The sequence below is a fragment of the Budorcas taxicolor genome, chromosome 4 (assembly GCF_023091745.1).
Source record: "Budorcas taxicolor isolate Tak-1 chromosome 4, Takin1.1, whole genome shotgun sequence".
NCBI classification, from domain to species: domain Eukaryota; kingdom Metazoa; phylum Chordata; class Mammalia; order Artiodactyla; family Bovidae; genus Budorcas; species Budorcas taxicolor.
This window is the reverse complement of record NC_068913.1, coordinates 71,160,283-71,172,650: the sequence shown is the minus strand read 5'-3', so window position 1 is coordinate 71,172,650 and position 12,368 is coordinate 71,160,283. Positions and strand designations below refer to the sequence as shown.

General features: G+C 37.1%; 1 protein-coding gene across 1 annotated transcript in view; it reads right to left on the bottom strand.

The window, feature by feature from the left end:
- SKAP2 (src kinase associated phosphoprotein 2) overlaps nt 1-12,368 on the bottom strand; it is a 165,150-nt gene that overhangs the window by 17,109 nt on the left and 135,673 nt on the right. Inside the window, exon 10 of the mRNA XM_052638991.1 lies at nt 4,190-4,267. Within this exon, the coding sequence (XP_052494951.1) occupies nt 4,190-4,267 (78 nt within the window). The remainder of the gene's footprint in view (nt 1-4,189; nt 4,268-12,368) is intronic.

Sequence of the window (12,368 nt, the reverse complement as noted above, 5' to 3'; positions counted from 1 at the left end):
TAAGACACTACTTTTCCATTATATTTATATTATAAATAAGGACCAGAATATACAACCAGAAAAAAAATTTTTTTTCCCTTGTTTTCTAAGGATTAAAAAAAGGGGAAAAAGAAAGATGGGAGAGAAGGAAGGAGGGAGACAGAGAGACAGACACCTTATTGACTTCGCTCTTGCATGTGGGCACTCATCACTGAAGCCAGCAGGGGCATACACATGCCTGGGAATCCAACCAAGAACTAAGAATGCTCTGTGGCCACCCTTATTACATTTTTCCCCTCAAAGCATGTATTAAGGAAATTCTATGAATGGACACTAGAGGGCACTCTGGCTGGACAGATCACTTCAAACATTGTCAAAATTTTTTTAGAAAAAAATTACTTAATAATAAAGTGACTGATTTCCTTTAAAAACCACTTATTTAGACAAATAGGGATTTAGAAGTTGAAACATTCTAGTCAGATTAAATCAACTGCTAACTGGGTCAAATGTTGCGCCCTGTGCAGTCCGTCAGTGTCAGTTTAAAAGTCAAGGAATTAGAGCAAAGAGAGGATGACATCATTTCACAGGCGAGGCCCTCCCCGACAGCCACTGGCCAGGAGGTAAAAGGATCTAAATAGCTGGTTACCCCTGTGGAGGCTCCTGTGTGTTCCCCATGCTGCTCAGCCTTAGGCTCAACCCCAAAAGGTTGAAGAAAGAAAACTTGGGCTAAAAACAAGAGAAGTTCTGGCTTAGCTGGAGCATCCCAGTGGGTTCTTCAGCTGTTCAGCCTGCTGCCTGCTCTTCCCTTTTTCAGATTCTCTCAGAACAGTTTTTCATTCAGTAGATTTTCAAAAGGTGGGGTCGGGGGGAGAAGGAGAAAAAAAAAGTATATGGTGATTTCTAACACATAATCCTTATCACTTTGGGGTCTTTCTTCCCCTCGATGCACTTGGTGAAACCCCCATTAACACTAATGGGAGTTACAGGAGCGCAGGAGGGGAAGAGAGACCCCCACCGTGCGCAAGATGCATTGCTCCCGAGATGTGCATCGTGGGCATTTCATTAAATCTCACTGCTGTGAAGAGGCAACAGAGCCAGCGCTCTGGCAGTCCTGGGAACAAGAGGCATTTTCTACTTTGCTTTCTGCCGTCTTGATGATGATGTTATCCAAAGACCAACCTCATTTCTGTGTCCCATATGTGAGCTCTGTTAAAGAATAGCAAGTTGTTTATGTCACATGGCTACATGTACACACAATTGACTATTCTTTCTATTTCAGCAGGCAATATTAGTTATGATGTAGAAGAATCACAACTGGGGAGAAAAACCTGGCAGTGTATGTTAATTAGCCTTAGTCTCTTTAGGAAAGCAATGTCAAAATTCTTAGTATGAATTCTAGACATAAAAATTAAGAACTATCTTGCTCCTTAGAGAGCAGCAAGCTCCTCTGGTTTGCTTTTCTAATTTTTTCTTCTGTACTAGATTTTTATTCATTTCCTTGTTAGTGCATTTTTTTCTTTTAATAATTTATTTATTTTTAATTGGAGGATAACTGCTTTACAACATTGTGTTGGTTTCTGCCTACTATTCTAAATTTTAAGTGTGGCTAAACATACACAAAAAACTGCACATTGATATCCTTGGAAGCACTGTGGGTTCACGAAGGTTAACACCACTTATACACTGAAAAAATAACCCATGTGAGATGTGTTTTTTACAAACAACAAAAAATGGAATGGAGTACAATGTCATAAACCACCAATAAGCTTACTTTCTGAATACAACTTAAATCTGTTTAGTTGTTTTTACTGCATATATTAATTTTTATATTCTAAATTAGTTTTCCTATTCTATCCACGTCATGATCAACATCTTCAAAATTACCAAAAATAATCATCTCCTTATGTTTCTTGTCCTGAGAGGCATATGTGGTTAAAAGAAGGTAAAGAAAGAAAATAACACTCTAAACTAGCCAGCTTGTGAAAGATTTAAACAATGTACTTGCACCTGTAAGTTAAACTAGCAAAAACAGAACACTGGGCAATAAAAACAGAACTGTTATGAAAGTATAAGCTAAATATTGAAGATATTTAGTTTTGCAAAAATGGAAAGATTTTAAAAACATGATGACAATAGATGAAATGCACAATGATAGATAATGAAGAATGTCTTCTTGAGTAATGTTAAAGGTTTAAAAACTATTTTAGAAAAATAAGCATATTATACAAAGTTCAAAAAAATCACATGGAATCTTTTTTTCATTTATATACAAATATATGCAAGCTCTATAAGCTTAAGCATGAAAGAACTTGTAAGAAATATAAGATTAATTCTGTTTTTGCGTACGTATTTCACATTAGTCTGAATTTTTTTTTTTACTAAAATCAGTCAATGTGAAAAATATATAACATTCTTGAGTAAGGTTAGAAGTTCACATCATGTGATGCTCAGCAAGATAGTAATACCCTTGTCAACTCACTGCCCTGCACAGCAAACAAACTTCTAGTGTTACATCTTTGACAGCCTGGGGAGAGCAAAGGTCACTGCTATGCAAAAGCATTAAAACTGTTGCTTGAAAAGAATTTCGTGTCACTAAAGATAAGAATTATTGCAGTGCTTTACAGCTATTGCATGAAAAGCTAGATCTCCTTATTGCATTCCTTTTGTTTTTCCTTCCCTCAAAGGCAAAAGTTTGGGAGAGAGTTACTTTAAAAGCATTTTTGAAAAATACAGTTGCTTTAAACCAAAACACTTATATTTATGGGAAGAATATCTGTATGTGTCCAGTTTGCACACCTACACTGAAATTTAAAAAAAGAAAATGACATGCTTTTAGCAGAAGCTTCATGATAACAAAACATACGAACTTCCACTGCCGTTGAATCTCGTCCTCAAGGTTTTGCTCAGACATGGTGTTTATAGCTGCATTTTGCAGGAACAGAGAACTCACATCTAATGACTTCGTCCTCACTTCCTTTCTGAAAAAAGCACACCCAAACCTCATGCACCAACCTGTTCCTGCTTTCCTGTCCAGGTCCGGAAGTCAGGCCTCTGTTTCCTTTCCACATGTCACAGTAGGAAGGACTCTGGAAAGCTACTTCCTGAACACACACTTCTTGTCCACCCTGCCCCTGACAGCTTGAAAGAGTGATGTATGGCCATATCAGCAAGGGGAGGCGACCCCCATCTATAGCTCTTTGCAGGACATGGGATGATATGGCAGACCTTGCCCCAGCTGACATGTGGCTATGAAGAGGTGTAAAGTCCTGATAAGAAGGCAGTCCTTCTCTTCTTTCCGTGTAAAATAATTGCTGATTTATCAAAACTAACCTCATGCCTGCACTACAGATACGGTTTATCTCCTGCTATTTGGAATAACAACCAGCAAGAAAAGTTGCTTGCATCATGTGATTCTGTACAGAGCATATATAGCTATTTTTCCAGTCTCAGTCATAATTAGCACTTGGGGCCAGGTGCCAAGTGGAAATGGATAAGTGGAATATCCTTCCTAGCCTTCTAGGCCAGTGTCCTTTTCCCATTTTTAAGCTGCTGTCACTGGACTCTGGCATTTCTTACCCAATTCATTTGCTTTCTGTGTTAATCATATGCAATGAAGATATGCATGGCCAACATTTAAACAGGCTGCAGATCAATTAGCGGTCTTAAGTTTATCTGATTTTTATCAAAGAAGACAGAGCTGTGGGTCGATTGTCAGAGCCTGTGTCAAGTTGACCTTTTCAGAGATGTCTACATTGCTAGTCCCCTGGGCAACTTGTTGTCCCCTGTTAGTCTCTGAATGGCAGAAGTCTGTTCTGCTCAAGCACAAAGTATACACAGATGTCTATATTACATTCTTATAGGTTTGACAGCAACTGCATGTTGTATCTATAAACTGTCCTTTAGCAGTGACACTTCCTCAATGATGATAAGCTAATTTATGCAACTAAATCTCCTTTGTGCAGAAATGAAAGCTAATTGAGTCATTACAAAGTAATTCAGGAAGGAATACCTTGTATAAATTGGCTTACTTTAGAAATCCTTCTCAAGTGGTTTTCACGCATCCTAAATGGGTCTAAGCAGCTTATCAGCCATAAGAGATCCAGACCCAAGGACCCAACCGCAGGGAGCTGAGAACACATCTTTAGAGTAGGGAGAACGTGAAAAGGAAAGTGAACAAGACCAAAATAAGCTTTTCCCACCAACTCATTACCTGTGGTGTGGTGAACACTGTCCTGACTCATCTTCCTTTGTCCCCCCACTTTCACCAGAGCTCCATCCTCCTCCTCTTCTGTAAATAAACAACAAATGGAACACTGAAGTCCAGTACTAACAACACAGTACTCACCCCATCTTAAGAGCAAAACTAAAAGTTTATAACACATAAATATTCCTTTTCAAATAAACCACTCAACATCCACATTCCTTTTTCAATAATATAAAGCTGAATAAATGAACCAATAGCTATATCCAAATAGCAACCTGACCAGTTGACTTGATACAATTTAAGGTATGTACTAACATTTCACATATTTTGTTTTAAATGCTCACAGAAATTCATCTGGAACAATCTTAAATCCAGAAAAGCCCTAAAAATCCAGTAAAATGATACCCAGCATTATATGGATTGACCACATTATACTGTGGCATGAATACCACACAGATAAAATCACTGTCCCTAAAACATCAACAGAACAGAGAAAATGTGTGATATAAAATAGTTAACCTATAAGTCATTTATTGAGTATCAGACACTTCATACTTCAGATACTTACAGAGAGATACCAGAATGATCCTCATCCTTTAAGGTAATTCCCCCCAAATTATACTCAGGACCTACTATGTGTCATACACTATAACAGATGTTAAGATTTTATAGATAAACCATTTTAAATCCTTATTTTACAGAGAAATAAATTGAGGCTCAAAAAGGTAAAGAAACTTTCAATGTTTGTTATTCAAATTTAGATTTGTGATTCCAAAGTCCATATTCTTTATCCTGATATGTTCAAATATATCCTTATATTATTTCTACACTCCCCCACCACACTCCTTCTTCAAGTTATAGGAGGAAGAAAATGATATAAGATAAAATGAGAAGAGTTTTAAACAAAGTCAATAGACTATTTAATTCTTTAACTCACAAAGGAATACTTATTACTTGACCACTTCCTTCACTGAAAGATTTATATAAAATTTAGAAATATTTAAGGCAGGACATAGGAACAAAATGGCATGTCAAAGAAAAGGGTTGAAAAAGAATCACACTTTCCCATCCACTGTAAGACACAAAGCAGTCATATACAACGAGACTGTTCCTTATGCTTTCTCAACCTATGATTCCTGCCCTCAACTAGAATGTTGATATCAGCTTACATTTTAGTTCTATTCTATTACATTTTATATAATAAAGTTACTTAGACATAAGAAAAAATTGTTTTAGTCCTTTCCTCTACTTTGTTTCATGCATCCCACTATTTCCTCCTGTATTCACACTTTTATTCTTTATGTATAAGTCTTATTTTAAATCCTACTGATAAATTCCTCTTTGTTCCCAATGTTATAAAATTTTGGGTGGGATGATTTGGGAGAATGGCATTGAAACACGTATAATATCATATATGAAACGAATTGCCAGTCCAGGTTTGATGCATCATACTGGATGCTTGGGGCTGGTGCACTGGGACAACCCAGAGGGATGGTATTGGGAGGGAGGAGAGAGGGGGGTTCAGGATGGGGAACACGTGTATACCTGTGGCGGATTCATGTTGATGTATGGCAAAACCAATACAATATTGTAAAGTAATTAACCTTCAATTAAAATAAATAAATTTATATTAAAAAATTTTACCAAAAAAAGAATCACAATTTCAAGAAAAATCAAAACTTTAAAGAAAAATATGCAAAAAATACAAATATAGTCATTATCACTATTAAATAATTCAGCTAATAACTCTTCCTTGAGTATTAAATACTTGTAAGAGAGAGGATCTACCAGACAGAGGGGGAGGCATGAAGAAAAGAACAAGGCACAGGCATATTCATTTTGGATAAAGAACGTGTTTCTTGTAGAGGAAGGGCAGGACAGGAGATAATGGTAGTCGTCTGGGAAAAGTTTTGAAAAGTTGTGAACATTCAGCTACGGACTTCAGATGTTTCCATGTTTGGTGAGGAATAAGAGCCCCCGTCACCCCACCCCACCCCCAAATTTCTGAAGTGAGAAAGTGCAGGACTGAAATTGCTCGAGCAACGTCCATCTGATCTCATTGTCCCAGACAACCCACAGAAGGGGCACGGAGAGACAAGTCCCAGTCTGGCTAAACGGGAAGTTAGTCCTGAACTGGAGGTGCAGAGAATATGAGCGGAGATGATTACAAGAGGGGAAGGAACTAGAATAGACAAACTCCGCCGAACTGGATGTGGAGGGCTAAGGGAAAAGAACAAGCAACCAAGGAGGACTCCTGTTTTGAGTCTAGTTAACTGAGACATGGAAACATCATTACTAAAAAGAGTATAGCCAAGATAAACTGTTGTGCCTGGTGGCTGGGAGAGGGGAAACCACAAGGAGTTGTGTTTCTGACACTAGAGATTTAACACAGGGGCGGGGCAGCCCAAGGGAGACTGGAAAGTTTGGTAAAGAGATCAAGAATGCATATGTGAATTGAGACATCTCATGCAGATTTTAAAGTGGTGAGAAATAAAAACCAGCATTTAAATCACCTTCAGAGTTACTACTATACAATTATAACTGTTTCAAATTTTTGTAACTCAAGTCCAACTAAAGAATGCAAGGTCCAATACGGAACAGCTGGAAATCATTGGCACCTTATACCTATTGATTTAAACCTAATATTGTCAGGTTAATATAGTTCAGTCAAACAGTAATGAGTATACAGAAGACCTAATAAAAACTCTAATATTAAATCCTGTCTCTTTTCAACAATTGCCTCACTTATGCTAAACCTCAAGAACTAGCTAACATAAATGGATTATAGGGTGTTTTAATATAAAATTTAAAGGTTTTGGGGACATTTACAGTCATTTAGTCCAAGCATCTCATTTTACAAATCATTCATGTTTTTAAGGTGAAGGAGGAGGCTTTCTGTACTTTTCACACTTTCTCTTTCCCCAGTACTCTCCCTCTCTTCCAATTTGGTCACAAATTCAATAGTAAGAAGTAAATTGAAAAACAGTTAAGGGCACTTATCCTGAAGTCAAAAGGTATAACCACATCAATATAGAAAGCACTATTCTTGGCTCTTAAGAAGACACTATGGGATTTAGACTCACCACCCAAAGTTAGAGTCAAGATATTATAAAAACTAATTACAATAATTAAGCAGGAAAAACTCTGCTCTTGGCAAAGCTGTCAATGAATTTAGAATTTACTACTAAGAACTGTTCTTATTTTATTAAAATGTGTCTATAATGTGTACAATATATTCTTAAATTATCAGAATGATATTCAAAATATTTACTTAACTATCAATATTTTCTGTGAAGTATCCAAATTGAAATCCATGTGAGATGTTTAATAAGAGCTATTTTAGAGGATAGGATGTGCATTAAAAACATTTCCTTTCTCCTTTTCAAACATAGTACTGATATCTTCAGGGTAGAGCCTTCTGTGTTTCATATGTCAATTTTTCTTAACAATAGTCAAGCAACTCATTTTTTCTTGGGCTAACAGTACAGTTTCCATGTAAAAGACAACAAAATCAAATTTGGGGTGTGTGTGTTCTTTCCTAACCTTACAAAAAAACAACTCAGACTGAATCTTGAATAGAATCTGGTACAAGGGAGATGTTCAGTAAATAACACGTAAAAAAATAGGTTTCAAAATCACGAAAATAAATCTTACTACTATAAACATTTACTAACAGACCAAAACTCTCCACATAATCCAAAAAATATATATGGACAAGTGACCAAATTCTAGGTTATAATCAACTTTACAATATATTAGATACATACATGTTTTATTTAGGTTTATTATTAAACATATTTTATTTGGGGGTTGAGGCACAATGTCATTATACAATACTAATTAATATCTCAAATAGTCAATGTTTGTGGGTTAATATATTCCATTCAACATTTTAATAACAGTAAACAAAAACAGCTCAGCTATGCACTAAAATCCATCAAACCACACAGATGGTTTTAAGGTTTTCATTAAGTGGTTTCCATAGCAATCATATTGCAAATCTGGAAGCTTCTTGCAAATAAGCAGCTTGTATTTACATGCCTCTCAGCTGCCGCACAACACTCTTCAGCATGTGAAGTTATTATTCCAACCACACATTGTTAGAAGAATCATTTGGAGATATTTTTTTATCAGACAGGATGAAAATAATAATAAAGTAAACTAATTGCAGAAGATAACTCAAGCATAGTTGTACATTTACTAAACTAACCAATGAGTCTTAAATATATTCTGATATGGCTTCTCAGCCTTTTGGCTAAGATCAAGTGTAAAAATATTCTGATAGTCACTGAAAGGTTTTAACATTAAACCCCATCAAAAATATGAGACCTCCAGGAACAACCAGACCCTAGTGAATCTAAAAGCTTGAACTCTACCCTCACTTTTTTTTTTTTTGATAGATATTTAATCTTTTCTCTGAGTTGAGCAAAAAAAGAAAGACTAGCAGAAAACTGAGTCTTCCCAAATCTTTTTTTTTAGGATGACTACCATTTGAGGAAATGCTTACTGTGGGAAAAGTCAAGACCCTTTTTTTTCCCTGCTAGATTAATCAATTTAATTTACAAATTGATCCATTTCCATAACAGATGGATTATTACCCTAATAAGGATCAAAGATCTGTCTAGCTATGCAGTTTTTACAAAATGGGCTATTTCTGGCTTGCTAATGTTCTCTTTTAAGGTTAAATAACCAAAAAAGAAAAGTGACAAGCCAATGACATGTTTATCCGACATTGCTTGAAAAAGGCTAAAGACAATTTGTCAGCATGAAAACAGGGTGTGTGATGCTCACAGCAGGGCTAAAGATTGATACTATCACATCTTCCAGGAAGAAGAGGGTAAGTCGACTTATCCTCTGAATTAGTCGCTAAGCCCTGTCTGACTTTGCAATCCCATGGACTGGACCCCGCAAGCTCCTCTGTCCATTGGAGTTACCAGGCAAGAATACTGGAGTGGGTTGCCATTCCCTTCTCCAGGGAATGTTCCCGACCCAGGGATCGAACCTAGGTCTCCTGCATTGCAGGCAGATTCTTTACTGTCTGAGCCACCAGGGAACACTATATACATTTATATCCATTAGGTAACTAAATCCTCTTAACAATTCTATGAGGCAATAATAGGAACTTTCATCCTCTTTATGTATGCAAAAGCGACATGTACAGAGCTTAATTAACTTGTCCAGGTTCACACAACCAGTTAGAACAAGAGTTGGGATTTAAACTTCCACATCTCTCACTGAAGTCCCAGCTCTAAGCCATGGCACTATGGGCTTGATTTTCATTAAAATCTTTAGTTTATAGATATATATTTTTTGCTAAAATTTCATTTCAATATTGGCTGCTTGTAGACTTGGAAAACATTTTCACATAAGTGGGTAGGTTCTCTCCTACCATAGCACTGTATTTGAGGTACATCTTAGATTAAGCAGTTCTCTCAGTGATGATTTAGAAACCGAATTTCAAGTTGGGATGCCCCAAACATGCATCTTTTCCATTCTCTTCTCCACTTCTTTCTAACCTTTAACATTCTACACACTCAACTGCCCCTAAAGCCAGGCACAGTATTTGATACTTTGTAAAGGTCTCTAAGGCAACTCACATATTTAGAATGCTGGAGTGGGTAGTCTTTTCCTTCTCCAGGGGATCTTTCCTACCCAGGGATCAAACCTAGGTCTCCCACATTGCAGGAAGATTCTTTACCAGCTGAGCCACAAGGGAAGTCCCTTGTGCTTATTTAACTTATATGCAGGGTACATCATGAAAAAATGCCGGGCTGAATGAAGCACAAGCTGGAATCAAGATTTCCTTGAGAAATATCAATAACCTCAGATATGCCGATGACACTACCCTTATGGCAGAAAAAGCAGAACTAAAGAGCCTCTTGTTGAAAGTGAAAGATGAGAGTGAAGAAGTTGGCTTAAAACTCAACACTCAGAAAACTAAGATCATGGCATCCAGTCCCATCACTTCATGGCAAACAGATGGGGGAACAATGGAAACAGGAACAGACTTTATTATTTTGGGCTCCAAAATCACTGCAGATGGTGACTGCAGCCATGAAATTAAAAGCCACTTGCTCCTTGGAAGAAAAGTTATGACAAACCTAGACAGCATATTAAAACGCAGAGACATTACTTTGCCAACAAAGGTCCGTCTAGGCAAAGCTTTGGTTTTCCCAGTAATTATGTATGGATGTGAGAGCTGGACTAAAAAGAAAGCTGAGAGCCAAAGAATTGATGCTTTTGAACTGTGGTGTTGGAGAAGACTCCTGAGAGTCTCTTGCATTGCAAGATCAAACCACTCAATCCTAAAGGAAATCAATCCTGAATATTCATTGGAAGGACTGATGCTGAAGCTGAAACTCCAATACTTTGGCCACCTGATGTGAAGAACTGACTCATTTGAAAAGACCCTGATGCTGGGAAAGATTGAAGGTGGGAAGAGAAGGGGATGATAGAGGATGAGACAGTTGGATGGTATCACCGATTCGATGGACATGAGTTTGAGCAACCTCTGAGAGTTGGTGATGGACAGGGAAGCCTGGCATGCTGCTATCCATGGGGTCACAGAGTTGGACACGACTGAGCAACTGAACTGAACTAAACTAAAAGCAACTCACAAATGAAAATGGATTTATTTCTGAGGGCAGTCAGCTTTTCTTTTTCAATTTATTTCAGTAAGAAAAACATGGTTAAATGTAGATGTTAAAGATAAGCCTTTCTACCTGGAAGATCTGAAAGAGGTTCACCTACATTTCAGAGCAACAGACTACCTTTCACATTTCATCAAGGGCTCAGATTCCAGGGAGTTGCAAGCAAGATGCCCCAGAGAAGGAGGAGATAGAGCAGATGGGATGGGGAACTGGAGTCTAGTCCTAGCAGTAAGATGAAAATGCAGGAAGGATTTATACAAATGGCCGCTTACCACCTCTTCTCTCTCAAGACTTGAGCCAAGTTCTGAAGTTGGTGAAAGGGCTAGAGAAGTAGAAGAAACTCTAAGGGATATCAGTGAGGGAATTAAAAATTATGACAATGCAGAAAAGTGAGTTCCTTAAGGGCCTACAGATCCTGGACTACTGAAAGCTTAAAATATGGCACTTCTAAAGGATTCTTATATCTATTTAATAGCCTGACATTTCATTTATAGCAATAAAAGATATAATTCGATAAAGATATAAGCAAGTGCCTTTTAGTAGTATCAGTCAGTTAGATGAACAGAAAGATAAAGATGCTTGAAATGGCATAGAATCAAAAAAAAAAAAAAAAGAAATGGCATAGAATCATGCTTACTACCCTGGATATTAGGCAAACTAGGTTCTATGCTTAAATGTCTAGTTGTTTATGCAATTTTGACACTGTTTCTTAATTCTCAATGTCTTCTCTGTAGAGTAGAAAGACTAATGTCTATCCTATAGCACCCTGACAAGATTTGGGGAGGACAACAGGATAATCAAATTTCTCAGGGAAAAAAAAAGCACCATTAGCATGCAGTATCAAGTTCATTACCTGAGGAGCTAGGAGTTTTGTATCCACTTATTAATTTAGCAATATGATTAATTATGCTTATGGTTAATATGGTTAATATCATATATTGTTAATATGATATAAAAGACAATAAAATAAGCAATGGTTGTCTAATCATATAATTTTCAACTCTGACATTCTATTCTCATGGTTTAATATGAAAAAGTTATCAAAAGTTATTGATATCAAAGGTTATTCAAAAGCAAAAAGAAATGCCATTAGAGTACAGGGAATTGCTTTAATATTGAAATTCACAATTTATACACAAACCTGAAAATGCAAAAATAATTATTTTTTTCACAGACATTAAACTTGTTAACATCATGGTTGGGAGGTTGGGGGGGAAACCTCAAATTCAGGCAAGGATCTCTTTTGACAGAATTGGAGGGACTCTTAGAAAGGAAAGGTACCTTAGCTACCATCTAGTTCAATTTCCTTCTTTCATTAAAGGGGAACTGAACAGGGGTGTTGAATTAGACCAAGGCCACGGCACTTCCTCCCTGCTCTTCTTTTCCTGCACTGCCTTCTATGCCACACGCACTGCAGTCATTTCTGCTGCTCTAGACGTACTTCTCTACTCAGGAGCAGAAGCAGTCTTACAGAGACTTGATCATCTACAGGCAATCACGGCAGGCAAAGAAAGCAAGCAGGTTAAAAATTAAGC